This window comes from Staurois parvus, unplaced genomic scaffold (assembly GCF_062004578.1).
Source record: "Staurois parvus isolate SC_StPar_1 unplaced genomic scaffold, SC_StPar_1.0 ptg000011l, whole genome shotgun sequence".
Lineage (NCBI taxonomy): Eukaryota > Metazoa > Chordata > Amphibia > Anura > Ranidae > Staurois > Staurois parvus.
In genome coordinates, this window is record NW_028317807.1 from 15,666,494 (window position 1) to 15,690,860 (window position 24,367).

At 37.5% G+C, this 24,367-nt stretch overlaps 1 protein-coding gene across 4 annotated transcripts in view; it reads left to right on the forward strand.

The window, feature by feature from the left end:
* The window catches only part of ADAM23 (ADAM metallopeptidase domain 23), a 243,664-nt gene that overhangs the window by 203,678 nt on the left and 15,619 nt on the right, over positions 1-24,367 (forward strand). For 2 of the 4 annotated variants that reach the window (XM_089671082.1, XM_089671098.1), the window contains exons 24-25: positions 5,042-5,153; positions 10,211-10,301. In XM_089671082.1, coding sequence (XP_089527208.1) covers positions 5,042-5,153; positions 10,211-10,301 — 203 coding nt within the window. Of the gene's footprint in view, positions 1-5,041; positions 5,154-10,210; positions 10,302-16,217; positions 16,309-24,367 lie in introns of all 4 variants that reach the window. The other 2 variants (XM_089671077.1, XM_089671090.1) reach the window with 1 other exon arrangement.

Here is a 24,367-nt window from a genome sequence, read left to right on the forward strand (position 1 = left end):
TTCATAATATTCCATACAGTAGGTGTTTGATTGGGTTCAGATCCGGAGACATACTTGGCCACTGAATTACTATTACCCTGTTCTTCTTTAGAAATGCAACAGTGGCCTTAGATGTGTGTTTCGGATCATTGTCATTCTGGAAAAAGTGCATGACGGCCAAGGGCAGAGAGTTATGGTAGCATCTTCTTTTTCAATATAGAGCAGTACATCTGTGAATTCATGATACCATCGATGAAATGCAGCTCCCCTACACCAGTAGCACTCATGCAGCCCCATAGAAGGACACTGCCACCACTATGTTTCACTGTAGCCACCATACATTTTTCTTTGTACTCCTCACCTCTGCAACGCCATACAGTTTTAAGGCCATCAGTTCCAAAAACATTTATCTTGGTCTCATCACTCCAGAATACAGTGTCCCAGTAGTCTTCTTCTTTTTCAGTATGGGCACTTGCAAAGTCTAGGCAGGATTTTTTGTGCATGGGCATTAGAAAAGGCTTCCTTTGTGGACGACACCCATGCATGCCATCCCTCTGCAGTGTATGCTGTGATGTCTCAAGGGAAATAATCACCCCAGTTTGGCTGTCTACTTCTTTAGCTAACTGCAGTGATCTTGCATGGCAATTTTCTTCAACCCTTCTCATCAGAAGACGCTCCTGTTGAGGTGTTCAATTCTGTGGACAACCTGGACGTCTCTGTGAGATGGTCACAGTTCCATCTTTGTTAAATTGTTGTATCACTTTTGCTACACTATTGTGACTGATAAGTAAAGTTTTGCCGATCTTCTTGTAGCCTTCTTGTGTAAAGAAATGGAAAGGGGTTTTCTTTGTTAATTAACGCCCTTTTATAATCAACTGTCTGCTGGACACCTGTTTACTGAATAATTAGACTTACCTGTAGTTGAATTCTTGTTAATTAGTATTTTGTTGTCTGAAATTTTGCTTTGCTCCTAAGACTTTCATTGGGGTGTATTCATTTTTGCAACATGGTCTTGAATGAATTTGTTAAGAAAAATACTTTTTTGTGTCTTCAAATTAACAAATCTTGTTTGCAATCAATGGCCTGCATTTGTGGGAGTATTTTGTAGTATAGTGCCTGAAATAAATTATGGGAGTGGGTTTGGATGCCCCTTACTTATATTAAAATTATGTACTATCTTGTCGGTCCCTGTAATTAGCCAGTATATCTGAGTTCTGACAATATTCATGGTAGTCATATATTACAATCTTAGCTATAATAATAAACACAGTGCTCAAAGAAGCAAGGTCTTTATTATTTACAAAGGAAGTAAAACACTAACAGAGAAATCTAAACAAAAATTAAAGAGCATATCGAAATAAAAGAGCAAAGATGATACGTTACATAAGTTTGTCCTCAAAGTTGAATATCCTTTAGCTGGGCTCTGGGTAGAAAGAGGGAAGGGGTGCAAGCATGGCCAGGCTTGCATTTAAAGCACTCTCAGACACCACCCACACAAACACCCTTGACCCATCTGGTGTAGTCCTCTGTCCAAAGAGCGACAGTCCATAACTCATAAGGGGCTGTCCTCCTTCCTCATTAGGACATAAGTATAGTATTACCCCAGCCATCCTCCTGGAAGTATGTCGTCTCCACCAGAGGGCACTGCTATATTGACAAAAATGCTATGACCCAGGTCAACATTTCAGTCCACATCCGGTTTATTCCTTCTGGCTAGAAGCCATGCGATCTGTCCTTTTAATCTTCATGTCACCAGGGAATCTGTGCCGAGGCTCTCTTATCTCCACGCTCCAATGCTAGGCGGCAAGTGTGAATTCCTAGGACCAGGATTTTGCAATGCAGCCACACGCCCTGTTGTAAATTCTTGTTTTACTGACACTCCAAGATGACATCCAACAGCCCAAATGGTTCTTTGATAACCAGGCAGTAAGAATCCATAAATGTCTGATATAAAAACATGTTGCCTTCCAACATATGCTGCTTTGTGCCTGAATGGCACACCATCACCTTCTTCAGAGACAGCTTCTATAGAACAGTCCAGACATGTCTGACATTAGGACACATTGTGCTAACCAATATATGCCGCTTTGCACCTGCATGGCACCTCATCACCATTCTTCAGTGACTACTTTGATGGCACTACTCAGTGTCTTTTCCTTATTGGCATCTTTAAAATCGGGTCCACTACGTGTAAGGATGTTCATTCACTCACTATTCGTCAGCACATGCTTAGAACCATACATTAACCAGCTTTTAGATACTACTGTAAACCTCAAGCAGGGCCTTACTCAACCATATTATTAACCTAATAAATGTCTGTTGAACTATAACAGCACACAAATCAACCCATTATCATAATATATACATATACGTTGACCCTAGTAACAATTTTATATGTTCCTATCGGTACCTGACACACCAAATTAAGCAGCCAACTCCCAACCTCCTACTGCCCTTCATTGTATACACAGCTCGGAATTAGGCAGGTCTGCTCAGTATGGCCTTCTCTATTGCAATTTCCATAGAAAATGTTGATTCTTAAAGAAAAGTAAAGGTTTTGTGACAAATCTCTTGAGGTGTACTCATTTATGCTGAGCACTGTATTTACATATTCTCAACAAGCGGTAAAAGAGAGTTAAACAAGCAATTGCTCACCTCTGCAGCTACTTTTACTGTGAAATAATTTGTTTTCTAAGATCCCCAAAGATGACAACAAAGACTCTAAAGTCAAGTTTCAGTCTGTTTCTAACAGCTTAGAAACACCTGGTGTGTGTTTATATTAAAAGGCTGTCAGGCTGCAGAAATCTGCTCTCAAAGAGAAAAGCTGAGATTTCAGTGCATTGTGAACATTGAAAATTAATTTCTCCACAATTTATATAGTTTCAAAGCTTAATGATGGCTTTTTTTAAAAAAACAAACAAAAAAATACATGTGGCAATGTAATTGGTGCAGGAACTTTCAAATCAGTTTTTTGTCAATGTTACAGAAGCAGTTGAAAGCATAATAGTCGTTGACTGACTGCAGAGGAGATGGGATTGAAATTGCTCTCATCAAACACGCTAAAAAAACCAAAAAAATCATGTAGGCAGTTGCAGTTTACCCTCCCCTCTGTGTTGCTGACCACTGTACAAAGGGAATGGAGGATGAGGATGTAGAAAGTATAGGCACAGGATCCACGCTAGATAGGGACAGTTCATTTACCCTAGAGAGAGGTTCTTGATGAGGAGAGACAGAATAGGGACACCACCATGTCAAAGTGACAATCTGTTATCTGCTTTTGCCAATGTGACGCTAACATTGCTGGAACTTCTACGACTGCGCTCTTGTAATATTGGGCTCTTGGTGTTAAATATTTTGTGGAACTGTTAAGTCAAGAACTTTGGTGCTGTACCCACTTGTTGTTTTCCTACCTACAATTTAACCAAATAATAATTTATTTGGATCTCTGTGTGCTGTTGGTACAAAATGTGTCTGCCACATTTGGTAGCAACTCCTTGGCCCCTCCCATAATCACTTTTAATTATATATTTTCCAGTTCCATTTTAATTTGATAATTCAATAAAATGTATTGAAGCTTTCAATTTACCTAGTTTTCACAATTCACAAATTAAATTCTGGGGTCCGATCAAACTAATGAGTGATACATGGCTCAGTTGCTTGTGTTGTGATCATATTTACAAGTCTCGGTGGTTCAAAAAGTGTTCGGGATTGACTGATTTGACTGACTGAAATGCAATTTGACTGACTGATGTTGCTTTACAAACCCTCCTGAGACAGCTGAATGCTTGGCTGTTCTGACAGGCAAAGCTACTGCATTTCCTTCCAGCCTCCACGTTTCTGTTAACCAGAAAGAATGCTCATCGTGAATTGCCAGTAGGAAAATATATGGGCACTGCTTAGGAGCAATCTCCTTCACTACATAGAAGTTTTCGTGCTTTGCCTTGTAAAACAGCTTGGCTGCTGAAGATATGCGCAGATGTCTCTAGTTGCCTAGTTGTCTACTTTCTTACCACCAGAGTTTTTTTCTCTTTAAATAGTTTCTTTAAAAGCGAAGCATTAGTTCACAAAAAACAAACATATATACTCAACTAGATCACTGCAGCATCAGTCCAATGCTGCAGCTGTCCTCCGCTGGCTCTACACCGAGAACTGAGCGATCAAAGACAGCTGATGACTCAATTCTTGGTCTTCAGTGAGCAGAGAGCCGGTGACTGTCAGTCCCCAGCTTTCTTCTCTGCCCCGCTAGCTCTCACTGGAGTGCTGGGCTGTGTGTTGGCTGAGAGCAGCAGGCTTCTAGTGGCTCACTGAGAGGCTGAGCCAGCTGCCAGTCAGGCATCTAGGTGGATCCCAAAATTATTGGTGGGATCCCTGCAGAGCCTGGACCATCTCTGTGATGTCAGCCCACAGTGAGCTTTAGCCCACTATCAGCTGAATCTGAGACACAGAAGTGCAGAACTGAGTGCACTCCTGTGAACCCCAGGAGAAGTATGGCCATGAAAGCTTTGGCCATACTTCTCCTTTAAAAAATAAAGAAACTAAAACCCTCGTAGCCAGAGTTGAATTCAAATACAACTGCACAGTTCATTTATTTAAAGAGATACTATCACCTTGCCCATGGATGGTAAAAAGTGGCAATGCTGCAAGGGACACCTCTCTCCTAACATACTGTACCTGTACTCACCTTAAAAGCTTTGCTGTTTTTCCTTCTTCGCAGCCAGCAACAATACCCGGCACCCAGAAGAGGTGCATATTAACTCCTCCTCTCCTCCCCCTGCACTGTCACATGTCTTGAGGAGTGATGTCACTGTTCCTCCTAAATGCCAATACAAGTCATTTCAGTGCCAGCTGCGTAGTAGGAAGACCTGGCAAGGGAGCTTTGGTAAAGTGAGTATAGAGGGGCAGGGAGGAGGGCCCTTTGCAGAAACTGTGCATGAGCAAAGTTTCAGTGTATCTTTCAACAGTGCTACAGATGATTGGTGAATCTATCAAAAAAATTCATAGAATGTGCGGTATATTGCAAAAGTACCATGTGCCACTCCTAATACCATTCAGTTCTTTTCAGGTTTGCAGCAATGAAGCCACATGCATATGCTCTTCTACCTGGGCAGGAACAGATTGCAGCATTTATGACCCAAAAAAAGAGATTAACAACAAAAAGGAGGAAGTACCAAAGGGTTTGTGCCATTTTCTTATGTTGTTTATTAGCTACTACATTATGTCGTATAATATAGGGAAGCAGGAAATATGCCAGAACTATGTCACGTGCATTTATGTAAAAAGGTTTTAGAGATGTTGTAAAAAACGGTATTACTGGGATAATTTCTTTAGAAAAAACATATGAATGATAGTTAATGACCTCAAAACAAGGACAACAGGTGCTAGAGACTGTTTATAAGTAACACTTGGGTAATTGTACAGTTTTAAATTGTATATTCAGCCAAAACTTTTTTTTTATTTTTACTTTGAGTAGAATGGATTAGAACCCTTGTTTTTTCACTGTTATCTGGGGCTTCATTACAGAGATTTTCCTTCAATTACTGTTACAGCGACAATGTGACAATTAAAGTGTTTTTATTATTTTATTTTAGTGGCGTAGGGGGAGACAGTTTTCCATTACTTTTTGTGTCCCTGTTGCAGATTTTCCCTCTCTGGTAAAATAATTGTAACTGGATGAAAAGTAATGGAAAAGGTCTCAAATGGATAGCAGTTCAAATCCTACAGGGGTTCTATCCTCTCCTTCCCCCATTCAAAACCAAAAAAAAAGTTTGGGTTGTACATACATTTTGGGCATTGATTTCATAACATTTTAGGTATTGAGTCTATAAAATGCCCTGTCTGAATGTGATTATGGTTTACAAGATCGCTAGATTCTTCTCGTCTGTGTGAAATGAATGCAGAATGTGAAAATGAACATACTAATATGGTAAACTAAAACACATGACTCAGCAGGAAAGTAAAATGTTTAATGGGCCATTTTGATGGAGAACACATACTTATATTGGAGCTCCAGGCTCCCCTCAACAAATTAAAAGTCAGTAGCTACAAATAGTGTAGTTGCTGACTTTTAATATAAGGATACTTACCTGTCCAGGGATCCAGAGATGTCCTCACCTGAGCCAATTCTTCAATCAGCTTTGGGTGCAGGTACCAGCATCTGGCCTTGCGGTTTCCTACTGTGCATGCGCAAAATATGCTGCACTTTGTAAATGGCCCACAGTCTTCTGGGACCTGTGAAGTGTTCCAGAGGCTGCAGGAAAAGGAAGGGGGGCTGAACTGCCAGTTCAGGTCGCTGCGGCAATCTGACCCAGAAGTGGGAGTGGGTACCTGTCAAAACAGATACCCAATCCCCCCTCCCCCCAAAAAAGTGTCATATGTGGCAGTGCATGGGGAAGGATACAAACAAGTGGAACTTTCCCTTTTGGGTGAAGTTCCGCTTTAAAGTGGTTCTAAAGTCTCTTTTTTTGCCTTTATGCATTCCTGCATTAAGGGAAATGTCCTCCCCTCACTTCCTAAACACTTCCCTGGCTCCTGTCACCACTCCAGCATTGTTCCATCTGCAGCACCGTTCCTCCACTTCCTGTCAGGGAGCGGGAGGTGTGGTCGATCTGTGATGTGTTTGTCTATGGATTCACACAGCTCGGCTCAGGAGCAGACCTGCATGGGTGCCTACACAGCACATGGCTTGCTATGGGGTCACTCACAGGAAGGAGTAGAGAGCCACGGTGGAGATTCTTCAGAGAAGAGATAAGGGACCACTCTGTGCACAGAACAGATAAGTATAACACTTATTTTATTTAATTTAATATTAAAAAAAAGCCTTACGAATCACTTAAAGTACAATGGGCACAATTCACTAAGCGGTATCTTACTGCGTCCGAGTATGCGGTAGGATATCGCACAGCATTTAAAAAAAAAACGTATTTTGGCAGGGCTGGCTGTCAAAATACGTTAGCCGCAGTGGGAGATTTGTCCATCCACGCTGTAAAGGGACACACTGTCTGAAAAAAGTCTATATGCATCTGAATAGTGTTCTTTTTTCCTTGTCAATTGCCTTTTCACAGTGTAGTACATTGTAATACTGTCCAAATAATTCTGTAGGAATTGTTTGTACCACCTCTCAAATCTTAGTTTACTTTCATTGTTGCAGAAAAGCTGTAGATTAACATTTTACTTGTTCCATAAAAAGGGCCTCTGCATTACTAAAATTTGCACTATTTTCCAGTTTTTGGTAACTTAAACTCTTTTTATCTTATAGTTATCTTTATGCCATTTCAGGTTATTCAGTGTTTGAATGTAAAAGTATACTCCACCTTTGTGACCTTGTTTTTTGGGTACAACATGAAACAAGGCCACATTATTATTATATAGGATTTATATAGTGCCAATAGTTTGCTCAGCGCTTTACAATATAATGGGAGACAATACAGCAACAATTCAATACAAGAGGGATAGGAAGGCCCTGCTCCTTGAAGCCACATTTACCACCCCCCTCGTATATTCCCCCCTACTTACCTAAATCATAGGGAGCCTCTCCCTGAAGTGTCCTGTTTTCTTTTGAATTTAGCCTGGCTGTGTGTGGATCCACCTACACAGTTACATCATCAATTCACAGGAATCTAGGAATGAAAAGACTACAAGTGACATCTGCCACTGTAGTAGAAGGACTTGTAGATCTCAGCACAGCACAAGTGCAGTGATGTCACCACACTTGTAGCCCAGTGTTTACTTTCTCCAGCCCCCTAGCAGAAGGTCCATAGCTCCATATGGCCCTGGGGCTAGGGGAGGAGTTTGTAGGAACCTGTGCATTGCACCCATGATGCACTGATCACGGCTACAATGCTCCACAGGATTCAATGCCAAAATGTAATACATGCAAATCTTTTATTTTATTAAGAAGGGTGCATGTCTTACATTTTTGCAAAACGTGGATTATGCCTTTGAATAAAAACGTGAAAAGTGGCATTTTCAAACATTTGACAAGTAGTGAAATACAAGGGACGTATGTGATTTAAAAGAAGGTTAAAGTAGAAAAAAAAAAGTCATCCATTACAACAAATCTGTTTTGATCTTTTGAATCAAATAAGGAGTCTGGTTGCAGTGTAGTAGAGTTCTATTTTTCCCTATTTTAATTATAATTTTCAAAATCGGCCCATTTGCTTCATTGATCATTTAAAAGAGAGGTGCAAAATACTTTCCAACAAAGGAAAAGCAATATTTATTATTTAATGTGTTTCATGTGCAATACCATTTATGGAAGTATTCTATAAAAACTACAACACAAGTTTTTTTGTTATCATTAGTTAAAGGTAATTGAACTTGGTAAGGGAAATTCCATTGCTAACCTCTTTATGGTACGGTTGTTAACAGTTCTGAATGTATCATTTAACTTTTATTATTTAGGTTATGTATAACAAACCCTTGGTCTTATCTGCAAGACAGGTAGCTCAGAATAGATGAGACAGGCCCTGATCAAGCTGCAATAGCATCAAAGGCTTGCTAAAGTGGCATCCCGAGCAATATTAATATAAAGCCTTAAGTGGTATTATAGCCATTGACTAGTTACACTTGATTTGTTTTTTTTTCTACCGGAGTTTAAGCAGACAGTAGAAACTCTGTGATCCAAAGTTAAAATAGGAAAAGTAGGCAAGAAAATAACTAAAATTAGAAAAAAATAGGGAAAATATCATTTAATAAGCGTGGTAAGCAAAATATTAAAAAAACAGATGTGGGAGGGAAGAGATGGTAGAAGTATAAAGGCATATAATGTAATAAAAAATTTTTAGATTAAACATGGTTTGGTGTGTTGATTTCAATCAGGCACGACACAAGTGAGGCAGGAAAACAAAGACAATATTAAAGCAGACTAAAATGCTATACTAAATGAATATGAAGGATTTTTGCCATAATGTGCTAGTATGCACAGCATATTAACACATTAAGGCAGATTTACCTACCAAAGCTTTCCCCTCCGGTGCTTCAATGTAAACAAGTTTGATGTTCGAAGTTGAATAATGTTCCCATTTACATATATCTAAAATAAAAGTAAATATAAAGTGTTCAGGTAAACAGACTAAAAACCCACCTTAAATTCAGCCTTCCTAATCTGCAGATAAAAATATCAAAGGCACTTCCCATTCCAGGAATTTCCAGGATATTGTATTGCACATTGGCACCTGCTTAGTAAATGGCAATTTACTAATACTCTGACAAGTCGAATTTATTATGTACAGGATATTGTAAGAAGATAATACAGTATAAAGATGAATTTCAGGTATTTATACCGACATTTCTTAACAAGCAGTAAACAAGTTTTAAAACAAACCATCTCTGACCTCTCTGGCTAATTGAACTGTCAATTAAATAATTCTTAAAGATCTTCAAAGATCAAAACAAAAACTAAAATTTGGATTTTAATTGGTTTCTAACAGTTCACAGGCATCTGCTGTGTATTTACATACGTAATAAGAAAAGAGCTAAGGCTTTCATGCCTCTTTGAAGTTTGAAAATGAATTTCTCCACAATGCCTGTAGCTTCAGACATTAATAAGGGCTTGTTTTTTTACTGCTTGTTCAGGATGGTTAAATACTTTGGCAGGTTCACTTTAGGATCGTTTAATAACTATATAGCTAGGCTAAAAGGTGTTGTTTTTAATATTTACCTAAGGTCATTGTGTCTGAAGACAAACATATTTATCAACTATATTAAGGGATGTCACACAAATTAATATGACTTACAGTGTTATACTTGATTTAATTTAGAGCCACCAAGAATCATAATTTCTCTGTTGTGGGTATGCACAAGTGCGTGTGATCAGCTGTGGCAAGCAGCCTGCACAAATCAATGACAGGCAGACATATGACATGGTTGTTCACATGTAACTGTACATCCGAGTGTTTAAATGTGATTAGGTACAGATGAGCAGCCCTTGGCTACACATGACAAAAATCATCCCTTATTGTGAGTACCACCTTTGCTAAGTTTAGTCAGAACACCATGTTGCAGAGTTTCATAAAGGTGCACATATATATATATAAAAGTATACAGACAATCTGTAATTTGCATTTCTTTACGAGCTGACCTATTATTTCAGCAAACCTAAATCACTCAATTGAATTTAATGGAAGATTCCACGGGACTATTTTTATAGACAGATGATGTATACCTGTTTTATTAATATTAATGAAAAGTTATTCTTCTTATGAAAAATAATCTCCCTTTTCCCTCCAAACAGTGAGCATGGCCACTAACAGACTTATAGGTGCAGTGGCAGGGACCATTCTGGCTCTGGGGGTGATATTTGGAGGCACAGGGTGGGGAATAGAGTAAGCATTTTTCCAAGTTTTATGTCTGGTGATTAGTGTGTGAGGTGAAAGTATACTGTGTGTCTGAGCCTTATGTGTACTTGTCCCATTGGCTTTGTGTCACGTGGTGATGACCGTAATAGTCATGTGATTTGATCGTGTCCTTGTTATGTGATTTGCTCATGCAGTGTTGACCCTCTCCTGTCTGGGAAAATGTGGGGCATAGTATGAATTTCTCTCTTCCTTGAACCCACACAGAACTAGATGTGTTGATTTTTGTTGTCTTAAATTGTCTATGGTAAAAAATAAAGCCTTTTTTACATTGATAAAATGCAGCCATTGATAAAGGGGGCAGTCCTTTTTTGGCTCATTTTTAAAATACTTATAATAAATACAGATTCTAGAAAAAATTGGTTGCTTTTATCTAACTCTTGAATATATCCATGTGCAACCAAGTGAACTAAGTTGTGTCAAATTTGACAACTTTTATATTGACAAAATTTACTGTAACTGTGCCTACAAGTTAGAAAAATAAACGTTATTGCCATTCTATTGTGCAAGATCCTGAATGGATAACTGATTATACAATCATACCAAAGTATTTCAACACTCAGGGACCCTATTTGCCATTTATATTAACTGGTGAATTGTTTTTATAAGCATTTGTCATAATATTGTACAGTTTCTGTCTATGCACAATGTTTGCAAAAACGTGGCAATAGCATATGATTAAAAGTAGTGCCCATTGCCCAAGACTTGCATATAGCCCTTAGATTGTTTGCACCTCTGCTTAAACACTACCCTGGGCATATATTACCCCTTTGAAACTTGTTGCCCCTGCTCTGTCGCTAATATTTTTGGGGTGCAAAATTCTTTCTCCTCTACTACACACAGGCCACATTATATCTATACTATGATTTTTATACTGGATGAATAGGCTTTTCTCATTGTATTTATTTGGATGTTCTTCTACTGGATTGTTACGTGTCACCACTTCTACTGGTTGAACCTGTACTTTATTGTTCTTCACTTTTTGTCTTTATATGACAATTTCTTCAGTAAAGGCTTTTTCCTGATAAGAAAAAAAAGTAGTATCCATTAGTGAACTGCTGACAGCTAACATAGGCATATCAGTGTTTGCTGATGATAAGAGTGCCTGTTTCTCTAAACAGACATGCTGCAGGCCTCTTTTCTGATTTTATTCCTTTCTGCAAATATGTCACAATAGTTAAAAAAAAACCATAATGGGTGCTTTCCAACTCCCAACATCTGGTATTGGTGTTTTTTTCCCCAGAACTATAGCCAGTGAAATATATCTGCTAGTCTGGATTACTAATAATTAGATCCCTATGCTACTACAGTATATGTTGTTTTTTCCTTCTTTTTATATACCTGAATACTCCTTTTAAAAAATTTGGATGAAGTGGGGAAATGTTAGAACCTGTATCATGATTTGATTGCATAAACAACAGATCTGGATGCAAAACAGAGACCATCATCTGTCAAAAGGTATAGCCTGCTCACATGCACGAACATGGAATCCAGCAGCTCCAAAGCACCACATGTTTAGTAAAAAAATAAAGTACAACCTAAGTGAGAGCCCTACTCCCATCAGGAGGGGCAAACCCTAAATTGGGTATCATGGTAAAGGTGGATGAATAGTTCTTAGTCAAACCGTGCTTTGTGTAATTGTTGAAATCGTAGCCAACATACTTTGAGGCTTTAGTAGATTCCCACATCAAGTCTATAAATAAATAGCTTAAAACCATAGTAGGGATTTTATTGCTGTCTGTGGTCCTTCTTGAGAGATATGGTCATACTTCCTGTGCTTTCTGACATGAAGTGAACCTCATTCATAAGGATAAGGGGATGAGAGACACCACACAACACTAGTTCAACAGGTGGAAAGGAATGGACTCCTCCTAAGCCACACCCGTAATCTCATCCCCTTATGCTTCACTGCTTCTTGGATCAAGCACAGCCTGCACCCTTACATTGCTGTCAGATACTGGATTTTTTACCAGCAGAGCACCGTGAACGGCACTACAAGTGGTTACAGGGTAATGTGAGTATCCTACTCATAGGGACACAGCCAGCATACAGAAACCCAATGGAGGTTCCCCACATTACCAAACATTGTTTGAATTACTTTCTGTGTTTTCAGTTGGAGATTTAACTTCTTGACCCATCAGACTCCAAGCACCAGGATATGAACTGATATTTAATTGCCTCCTCAAAAAAACACAAGAAAGGTTCTACTTTTCACCCACTCTGTGCAAAACAAATAAAAAAAATTTGGCTTTAGTTCCACTTTAAATACATTCTTTAATTTTCTTTTTCAACACAATGAGGTTATTGAAGTATCCTGTCAGACATGTCTTACTATTACAGCAATGCACAAACGTTTAGTCTTTCATCCTCTATTCCTTTCCTTTTTTGCAGATGACTTCTTTAGTGACAAGCATGTTTTATTCTAATAGTACAGAATATGTTGTATCTGCCACACCTGTTCAGAGTCAGTTTGGTTGGTAGGGTACCCATTTTGGTTTATACATGGCAAATATCATCCATGTCAACATGGCTTGAAAACCTGCCACTGTTTTTGCAGCATTGTTACTAGAAAGGGAAATCTTAGTCACAACTATTGCTGCCAAATGTTTGATTGAACAAAGCAGAACTCTGTTTTGGCTGAACTGACATCTTGTTCAAGGAATGTGTTGTTATATTCTGTTATAAAAATTGTCTGGGCATAATTTGCCGCATTTTGTATTTCTGTAACTTATGTTTTGCAGTTGTTGTTGAAGGTAAAGTTTCTTGTTAAATGTAATATTACAGGTACTGTGTAATAAAACATTGTTTAGTTTGAGTTTTGTAATGTGTTGTAGATGTAGTGAAAAATTTTTGTCATTGTGTAATAATAATATTAGTCTTCAGTCTGGGGAATTTAATTGAGGGCTATTTATGTAGATAACATGGATAACAATAAACGTCATAATAAAACTAGCCCAGACTAGGATACGAATGAGTTTAGGTCCACTTAAAGTAGCCTTTGACTTATCAGATTTTTATAGAGGTACAGTCCCTTAACAACTCTGATGTAGCTGCTTTCGTATGGTGAGACATTGGCATGTATATTGTGGCTTGCTACTAAAAAAATCTTAGGTACTGGATTGACACCGTATTATAAATGTGCTATCCATTCAACACACATATACAGTCTTTGCTACAGAAATGCCAGGACAAGTAACAATTGGTTACTATGATTCAAATAAATAAACTGTTTTATTAATTGTTGTTTAAATAGTATGTCTTCTACAGGTAAGTTGTAAAAGACTTTCCTTTACAGTGGACGGTAACTGTTTGCTTCACTTTGAGCACTATCCACTCATTGTCTCCTTTCCAGAAAATAATATGTCTGCAACAGTTATTCTTTGTGTACCATTTGATATATAAGGGACAGAAATAGCACATTGTGCATACGTTTCTAGTTAAAGACATGTCTAAAAAACATGGAATTTAACTAGATGGGTTATAGGTACTGTAAACTGTCCCTTATCATTCACATTATATAGTGTAGATAGATTGGTAGATAACAGGGCTAGAGGTATGGACTGGAAATTACCATTTATACTCAGTAAGGAATAAGGGAGTGGATTTCTCTCTGGTGCTGGCCTTGCCTCTACAACAATCAAGAAAAAAATGTCTACCATGTACATATACACTCTTGCACTTGAACTTATGTTATTGCATAAGTATTCTCAGTTTTAAATGTGTTTATCACTGTAGCATTTTACCAAACTCTACCAAGCTAATCCAGTAATCAAAATATGCAACAAAGGACAGTGGGTAGTGGAACTAAAAATGAAGCTTGTTAAAAGTTTGTTAAACATGTAAATAGATGCTGCATCTTTTTATTTTCTTAGTTACACAACCATGTAGTTTATTGATCATCAAGAACTGCACAAAACATACAGTTCTGTTTGCTGTGTCCATTTTACATTAGGGCTTGTTCACATCAGCCCTTTTGGGCTGCATTGGACAGCATTGCCTAACTCAGTCCTAACACATAGACAAGACAATTTGCCTTATGTCCTAATGTTTCAGTTCACACAGTGGTGTGTGCTACAAAAAAAAGTAGGACCAGTTGCATTTTTACACAGTGACGTGCTACATCATACCAGCTCTACACATTGGGCACACATTATAGAGAGTGTGTCCTTAATGATATCTTTCATATCATGATGTATATATGATAATGCTGTATAGCACTGGACTACATGAAAGTATGCTCTTGTATTAGTACAGTATATGTGAGAGGAAAACCAGATGGAAATTAAGTAAACCCCATTATATTGTTTACAAGCAGGATGCTGTGATGTTTATATTATCCTCTTACCATGTGAACGGCAACAAAAAATGGGGGTAAAAATTACATTCTCATTAGGTCAAAAGTGTCAAGGGCAATAAGGAATCTAATTGGGGAAACAGATGTGGGTTGCCATTGCAGATCTCCTCAGAAATCTTGCTTTCTGTCCCTGGTTTTTGAGAGCTACTCTACTGGAGGAAGCACACAGGCTAAAAAAGTTACAGAGAAGCTAGAACTCCATACTTGCTTCTGGTTATTGACACCAGGGATCTAGCTTTTTTTTTTTTAAAGAGTCAGTCAGCACCAGTATACCCCTTTTAAAATCATGAGATATGTCTGCTTATAGAGTCATAGTGGATGATTTACTAAAGGCAAATAGTCCATTTACTGTGCAAGAAATTTTAACTTTGCATGGGAAATTTCCCTTAACTTAGTTAATGCAGTGAAAAAAAAAAAGTCTGCTGGCACCTAATTGAAAGATGGAAGTCAGATGAGCTTCACCTCATTCACTAAGCTAAAGAAAAAAATCCCCTGCAAAGTGAACAACCTATTTGCCTTTGGTACATCAACCCCATAGTGTTTCTGGACCATCTTTAAACTGCTGTAAAATGATATTGACAAGTGTTATAGTAATTTCAAAAACAATGAAAGAGGTGTACATGCAATTGAAAAGTAACTGTGTCATGGAAATACCAAGCTGAGGTGTAGGTTAATTATGACAAGGACCCTTCAGTTGGTTTAAGTGTTCTCTGCTCCTTAGATATAATTGCACAAATAGGTTTCTTCTGGCCACCCTTTTTTTCTTAAGCCTACTTGCTGCTTTACACTGTTTGATGGCTGCTTGTAAATGACAAATAGCTTGCTTTGATGTTTGGAATGTTCCAGTCACAATATAGTGTTTAGATGTTTAAATGTTCTCTTTGAATTTATGAAGACCCCTTTTTCTTAACCTTCTGAAGAGTAAACAGGAATAAACTGAGTTCATATATTAGAAGATATTTAAATCTTGTCATTCAAAATGTAACCTTTAAGTGGATGGGCTAATTAGTCTTCACAGAAGGAAAGCAATTTCATACTTCTATCTAATTACTTTATCAACAATGAGTTTTCAGCCTTCTAGATTCAAAAAAGGAACAGTGGTGTGCTTTCTTCAACTTTTTAATAGACAAAAATACAAGGTTGCTATTACTGCAAACATGGAAAAAACCGCAAACAAATTTCCTGATTTTGAGCAATACAAACCATTATTGATATAATGCTACAAAATGTATATTCACTAGATGAGAATAACAATGGGAAAATAATCAGGCTTATTCAATAAGACAGTGCAGAGACCAGTTACAGTGTGCAAAGTGTAGCAACCTATTTTAATCAGACTCATTTTGGGGTCATTTGGTCCGTGGTGGATGGATCTTTAATAATGTTTTTAACTGCTTTTTATACAGTGTGCATTGTTTTATTAAATAAGACTGAACATTTTTACTTTTTTTCTATGACTACAAAACTATTTGTTTGAGTTTCCCTTTTGTCTTTGGTTCTTATGCTTTTCTTCCCATGATCCTTTACCACAGGTCCTAGTGCTACCAACCTTATAATAGGGTCCATCGCTGGTGCCATCCTGGTAGCAGCTATTGTCCTTGGGGGGACTGGATGGGGCTTTAAGTAAGGAACAACGCATGTCTTCTCTTCAATGGCTATGCCATGACTCTACTGCTTACTGTTTTTCACAACATTTTGAGTTTCTGCTACATGATCCATGTCAGATTCACATAAAAACAAGTCATTTGCTTATAAAAAATCAATAAAATGAAACAGTACCTGACACTTGGGTGACAAGATAGATCTAGCATGAACGTAAAAACCTTTTTATAATTATAGACAAAAAATAATTGATGCAAAATATGTGTAAATCATGGATTTACCATTGTTTAGTGTACACAAACTGACATGCAAAATGTGTGCAATTTCAAAATGAAACATTCCAAGTACAATGCAGATTTTTTTATATGATGTAAATGGCACATTAATTGTGAAGCATAGATCTAATTTCTGTTACTAGGATAGTATATATAGTCTATTATTACATTTTGTGACACTCAGGAAAAGGAAGTAGACTTAACTGATTTCTCACCTAATGATAATGTAAGACAAAGTTTAGTTAGCCCTTGTCTCTGGACAGTAATGTCCTGCAAGATAATGGATTATGTAAAGTGAAGAATTTATGACAATGTGTTATCAAGTTTACATCAGAATACAAACACATTAATAAAAATGCACCCAACTGATATCAGGCAAAGATACATTTAGATATTGATTGTCACCTCAGGGATACTTGTATCCTTTATGTATTCTGCATTAAAATTATTGATAACTGGTCCCGCATTTTGTCATGTTTATTACAGTTTAAGCTAAGAGAATCTACAGTATATTATATGGATTTCTCATGTAAGTCTTATGTGTTTTCACTATATAAAATTATAGATAGGAAAAACTTGCTTCCTACCTATTTTGGTATTCAGTGGAATACTTTTTTCTAAATTGATAAAGACCCTTACTTCATTGAGTCCAGATTTTGCTTTCAAACTGAGGCTTAGTTCCAAAATTCTTTTAATGAACATAAATCTAATTTTAGCTTAGTAGGATCTGACTTGTAGATGGAAGTTGATGTTTTATATAATTTGTAGAATAATGTACATAAATTACATATGTAATTTGGCTTGGTACCTAAATTAGCACCAGCTTCAGTAAAATGTTTGGGGTCTATGTAATGACATTTATAATGTAAATTGATGTTCAAGCATTCTATTTTAAAGTCAGAAAAGTAAGATCATATCTTTGCACCTAAAGTGTCATTTATTTGAGAAAACATTAAAATTATACTTCATAGGTTCATGCTGATATTAAATAAATAAATAAACTAATTGATGTATATACTGTAGCAGAACCTCAATAAATTGGCCTGGCCTAGCTCACAGCTTAAAGTGCATGTTGATTATGAAGGGGCGGGAAACATTAAACTATTCTTACATGTAGATTATGGTGGATTGGCATTGGTATCATGGATTTCTGTTCTGTCAGTGTGAAAAACTTGAAAATAATACCAATGTTCCGTATTGTTAGTAGGATCTGTTCCGTGTTGGCACTAGTGCATTTTTTGCTACTGTCTGTTTAGATTCTGAACTTCTGTTGTATAATAATTTGGTGATAGGTGGCTTAATGACCACACACGAGTAAGAATGAGCAATGATCTTCAGCAAATAATCAGTTAGATGATTTCATTTAGCTGCTATGTAAAATTAACAATAATTATAGTAATTGTAATTAGTACATTGCAGTACTGACTACCAAAAGAATCTAATTGCTAACCATTTACTTTTTGGTTTCAAATCATTATTTGTCCTGTTCACACTATTCTAGAATAAAAGAATGCAAATGATTAAAGAAAGCAGTGGATGCATTAATTATGGTTTTTAAGCAGGGCAGTTAAACACACAGCTGTAACTCTTCCTAGTTAAATTAAGACCAACTTAAATTTCTTTTGGCATTGAAGTTGTTAAGCCACTCCTTGAAATCATATGTATAATACACTTAAAATATATTAAAATGAATGTCTAAAATTTTTTATTAATTTTTTTAGCATGATATACTGTATATGTTTCCTGGTAATCTTTAGTCTATTTCATAATTTGTTGACTGTGCAAAAGTTGTTTACATTATTTGTTAATTCACAATTTAAAAAAATACTTGTTTGCTGTAGCTACAGTGAAACTGTGAGCAAAAGCCAAATATGCATTCAACATACATACAGTATGTGGCCAGTGACTGGCACAATGCATAGCCAGACTGCTCCACCTCCAGTCGAATCACTGAACAATAAATCTGCATACCCCCTTTATTTACAAATAGAGGGCTGACCCAGAAAAAGTGAAGCAAGATGTAGTAGTGATCTTACTGTCTTGCAGAGGTGTGCGCATTACCAGAATGATTGGTCAAGATTAAAAATTCTTTTCCAGGTGAAAACAGTAAAAATATTTGGATTTGAACTAAACAGTTTGCTTAGCATTCTACATTAAAAGTTTGAGATATACAAGTTTTCTGCCTCCTCTGATTTGCCCATCTATGCTGCTTACTTTACTTAAAACAGTTGCAGATACTTAAATTGCACATACCAGCGATACAGTCACTAACTCCTTGCAAAAAGTACAATCACCATGGGTCCTTGAGTTTTGCAAAGTGCAGAGCTGGGTTGCCATGTGGGTGGCCTTATGGCTAGGCTATAGAGCAGGCATGTTGATGGGCTTGTGGTGCAGCATTATGTGCAGAGACATAGTAGAGTACAACACGTCTATTATTGCTTAGCTTCAGATCAGGGCTGATAAGTGTCTGCAAGTGTCAGTGCTGTAATACAACATTTACAGTTCTGGCAAAACGCCATAACCTCACTTCCACATCTCATTTTTGCTAATTTGTAGCCATGCAAAGACCACTGGGCATTTCTGTTTATATTTAGATTGCAAGAAAGCAATTTGGTCATGTATGTAATATTTTATATTTGTTATAAAACAGAAGTCAGTATTGCTATATAATGCCATTCCAAAGCCTAGTACACACTATGAGAAAGTTGGACGTCCAATTGTCCGATTTTCCACAAAAGTGCTTATCGTGATGTAGTTGGACAAAGGCAAACGTAGCTGCGTACTAGTGTACTAGAACAGGAAATGTAGGGTCATTCTTTGATTCTGATAATGCGCATTATTTTCTATTCAATTATCTCCTTACGATTACCGTACACCTGATTCTGACTTTTTGAATGATAAAAACCAAGGGTGCAAGCTAGAAAATTTTTATTGTATGAAAATCAGACGTTGTGTTCTCATACAATAAAAATTTTCTAGCTTGCACCCTTGGTTTTTATCATCCAAAAAGTCAGAATCAGGTGTGGACAGCACTATATTAACGATCAGATAATATGCCGATGGTTCCTCATATGGACATTTTTTTATGATTTTCTTATCCTGTGTATGGGCCTTTATACATAACTTCTTATTTATCTGCACTAAGTTCGAAGAGATTTTCTGACTGTGCATGTCTACGTTACCTGCAATAACTAAACCAGTCAACTGCTGATACAGTCATTTGGTGTTGTTAGACAGTCTGGCTTTGCATGCAGAATGCTGCTACCAACAACTACAAATGATGTGGGCAGCAGCATAATGATTACATGGGGATTGTCCCTGACAGCCAAGCTGAGGATGAGGTGTTTGGATGATGCTGGCTGTCATCCAGACTGGATGGCTCAGCTTCACAAAGTTGAATACAAAACTCCAAAAGAGATTGTGAAAATCACAATCTCCTCTGAAAAAAAGAGCAACAGAAAAGATACTCTTTTAGGGATAGGTAACTCTAACATTAACAAAAAAGTGAGGCTGACGTTCTGGTCTAAATGCTGTGAAAATGTAGTTTCTTCATCCGTGTATTTCAATGAGGGTACATTAAATTTATGTTTATGTCATTACTGAATTAAGGGGAATCTGTCACCCTTAAAAGAATACTTGGATATTTATAAATTCACTTATTATGTAAAGTGACATATTTCTGCGTTTATGTATGGATTAATATTACATTGAAGTGATACACTCACTCAGAGCATACCATTTTATATGATTTGCAGTGTCTATGCACAAATCCGTTTTTTTAAAAATCCTGACTTAATTTATCTTACTTCAGTGTTGAAATTTAAATACAAAGTAAAAAACAGATTTTTTATCAGGCAGCTCCAAAGAAGTCTATAAAACGTGGAGGAGGAGAGTAAGTGCACTTTGTATAAGCTAAGCCTACCTTCTTCCCTGATGACTGATGATACTTACATTCTTCACACTGCCATGGTGTCCCGTTCTCCAGCTGGAGTCAAGCAAGAGCCCTGTCATGTCATGGTAGGGGGAAAATTTTAACATAAAGCTTACAGATGGTTTTTTTTTTACATGGCTCTGATGGGCAAACAGGAAAGTACTGTAAGTGGTGGCCAACAAAGTATTTAAACTAAACCTCAGCCTCGGCTCTTTTTTTTTAATGTTTTGCAGCTGTGATTTCTTCCTGTTGCACAAATGTAGCATTCTTAATTCTCCTCTTTCACCTTCTTCACTGTCTGCCAAGCTCTGTTGAGTTCTAGGGCATCCACTGCACTTCTTGTCTGTGTGACAAGAGATGAGGTTTGATTTTTCCTCTATAATGTGTTTGCTGAGAATCCCAGGATTTGCAAACCATGAACTTGTGACCAAAAACCTCACAGGATCACCAACAGAATAAAAACAACCTGTGATCGCTTGCCCTCCAGAGGATTTACCCCCCTTCCTGACCAGGCCATTTTTTGCTATTTGGCACTGTGCTAATTCAACTGGTAATTTTACTTTCATGCGGTGCTGTGCCCAAACCAAATTTATGTCCTTTTGTCACAGAAATGAGCTTTCTTTTGGTGATATTTGATCATCTCTGGGTTTTTTTATTTTTTGTTCTGTAAACAAAAAAAGACTGAAAATTTTGAAAAAAAACCATTATTTTCTCATTTCTGTCATAAAAAAAATCTAATAAACTCAAATTTTCGTCATAAATTTAGGCCAAAATGTATTTTGCTACATGTCTTTGGTAAAAAAAAATCCCAATAACTGCATATTAATTGGTTTGTGTGAAAGTTATAGCGTCTGCAAACTATGGTGTAGATACTAGAATTTACACAGCTTTTCCTTTCTGACTGCCTATCACATTTCTTGGGGTGCTAAAATTCCAGGGCAGTACAAACACCCCAAAATGACCGTTTTTGGAAAGTAGACACCCTAAGCTATCTGCTGAGAGACATTTTTGGAAAATTACAAAAAATGTTTTTTTCTTTTTCCACAAAGTTGTCAGTTAAATGGTATATTGCTCACATGTGCCATGGGTATATTTGGAATTACACCCCAAAATATATTCTGCTACTTCTACTGAGTATGGGGATACCACACGTGTGAGATTTTTTGGAAGCCTAGCCACATACAGGTGCCTGAAATCCAATGACCACTTTGAAAGCCTGAAGGTGCGTAACTTCCTCATTTTACTTCCTCACTACCTATCACAGTTTTGGAGGCCATTAAATGCCAGGATAGCACCCCCCCCCCCCAAATGATGCCTTTTTGGAAAGTAGGTACTCCAAGGAATTCAATAGGTGACATGGTGAGTATTTTGCAGATCTCATTTTTTCTCACAAAGTTTTGAAATATAAAAAAAGAAAAGAAGAAATATGTTTTTGTTTTCTTTCATCATTTTGCAAATACTTGTGGCAACAAACAAGATCTGCAAAATACTCACCATGCTTCTTATCAAATTCCTTGGGGTGTCTACTTTCCAAAAAGGGGCCTTTTGGGGGTGGGGGGTTTGTACTATTCTGGCATTTCGGGGCACCCAAAACTGTGATAGGTAGTCAGGAAGTGTAATAAGGAAGGCCCTTTAAAAACCTGTAGGTGCTTATTGGATTTTAGGGTCCTGTACGTGGCTAGACTGCCAAAACGCCTTTCACATGTGGTATCCCCATACTTGGAAGAAGTAGCAGAATGTATTTTGGGGAGTCATTCCACATATACCCATGGCATGTGTGATCGATATATTGACAACGTTTGTCATTTTCCAAAAACTTATGGTAAAAAATAACAAATTCCTCTATTGACTCAACATGCCTCTCAGTAAATAGTTTGGGGTGTCTACTTTCCAAAAAGAGGTCATTTTTTTGGGAGGGGGGGACATTTTATGCCCAGCATTAGACATTTATGCCACACATCACTCACTCGTCTAACCACCTGAAGTCCAAGCCTTTTCTGACACTTTTTTTTCACATGGGAAAATCAGTATTTTTGCTAGGAAATTACTTTGAACCCCCAAACATTATATATTTTTAAAGCAGGCATCCTATTGAATAAAATGGTGGATGCTGCAATTTTTTATGTCACATAGTACTCACACAGTGATTTTTCAAATGCAATATTTTTTCAAAAATACTCTTTTTTTAATTTTAATGCACAAAAACACAATATATTGGCCAATTGTTTGGTAAACTATAAAAAATAAATAGATACTAAACATGACATGCTTTAAAACTGCTCATGCCCCGTGCAATGGCAACAAACTGCATACATTTTTAATATCCACAGGCAACACTTTAAAAGGCTTTACAGGCTATCATTGTAGATTTACACAGGATGTCTAGTGCTAGAATTACTGCGCTCGATCTGACATTCACGGCGATACCTCACATGCATGGTGCAATTGCTGTTTACATATCAACACGGTGCCAACGTTTGTGCACGCAGTTGCACATTAGTACGGTCAGCTGGCAGAGACACCAGCTGCATTCTCAGGTTCCCGGTGGCATGGGACTGGGGACTGCCTGAGAAAGCCGTGGAAGGCAGGGGGGGGGCATCTTCTCCTGCTGCTTGTTAAAGCAATCCTGCAGCTAACTAGCCACTAGAATTGCTTTTACATGAAAGCCAATTACTGGCTGAAAAAAATTATACCAGGATGATGCCTGCAGCTGCAGACATCATCCTGGTATAACCACTCAAAGTCCAGTGATGTACCAGTACATCGCTGGTCCTTGTTGGATATATATGCTATGTTCTTTGTTTTTATGCAGTCTGTGGGCAGAAATCTCTGCCAGAAAAAGTGTGTGGTATGCCCACCATTAGAATATACCGCTCTGCATCCGATTCCACCCATTCCTAATGGTGGGCACACATGAAATGACCCTGTTGCTGTCAGAATAAACAGATCAGTGCTGCAGTTGAATGGCATTCCTGCAATGAAAACAGCAATGGTTAACAATACAACAGTAACTCAATAAAACAACTTTTTTAATGAAATCTGTGCAAAGAAAAATTAAAAAATATATATGCCGAAGCATAGGGACGATCCACTCACTGGCCACCCCAGGCCCCCATGCTTGGGTAAATATGTTCTTTTTTTATCTGCGGATTAAAAATCTTATCCTACAGTGCTGTGCACACTTATGGATATTTTGAGAGAAAGACCCTGTTGCTATCAGAATAAACAGACTGGTGCTGCAGCCAAATGGCATGTCTGCAAAGAAAACAGCAGTTGTTAACAATCAAACAGTAACAATAAACTAGTAACTTTACAACAATAAAACAACAATTGTTTTTTTTTTACTTTTTATTTTGAAGGGTTTTTTAAAACTTTTTTTAACTTCCAGATGGTAGGGTCTCTCAAAATGCGATAGCCAGTTTCCTGACTACCTAACATCTTTTCGAGACCCTGTGTATATATGTGCCCTTGACTGTGCTGTGCTGTACCCTATACTAATACTACACTAGTGTATGGTAGCAACGGAAGCAGTCCTTGAGGCAGAGATCAGGTTAACCAGGACAGAAGGGACAATAAAAGCGGGTGTCACACCTAATTTCATGTTTGCTACAGACACAACATCTTTTTTGGGGTGTCTTTTGAGTTGGGGTACCAGGAATGACATCGGGAAAATGCCTATCATGCAGCCAAATAACTGCATCTGGGTTGGAGGTTTGGGCCACAGCACCTTCTAGATACAAATGGGCCTTGATGATCTCTTCCTGGAATTTCCTTTGTCCAGTTGCTTTGTAAAGCACAAAAGCGTTACATAGAGCCAATTGAAATGAATAAACAGACACTTTATTGTACTATGGCTTTTTAGAAAACTAAGTAT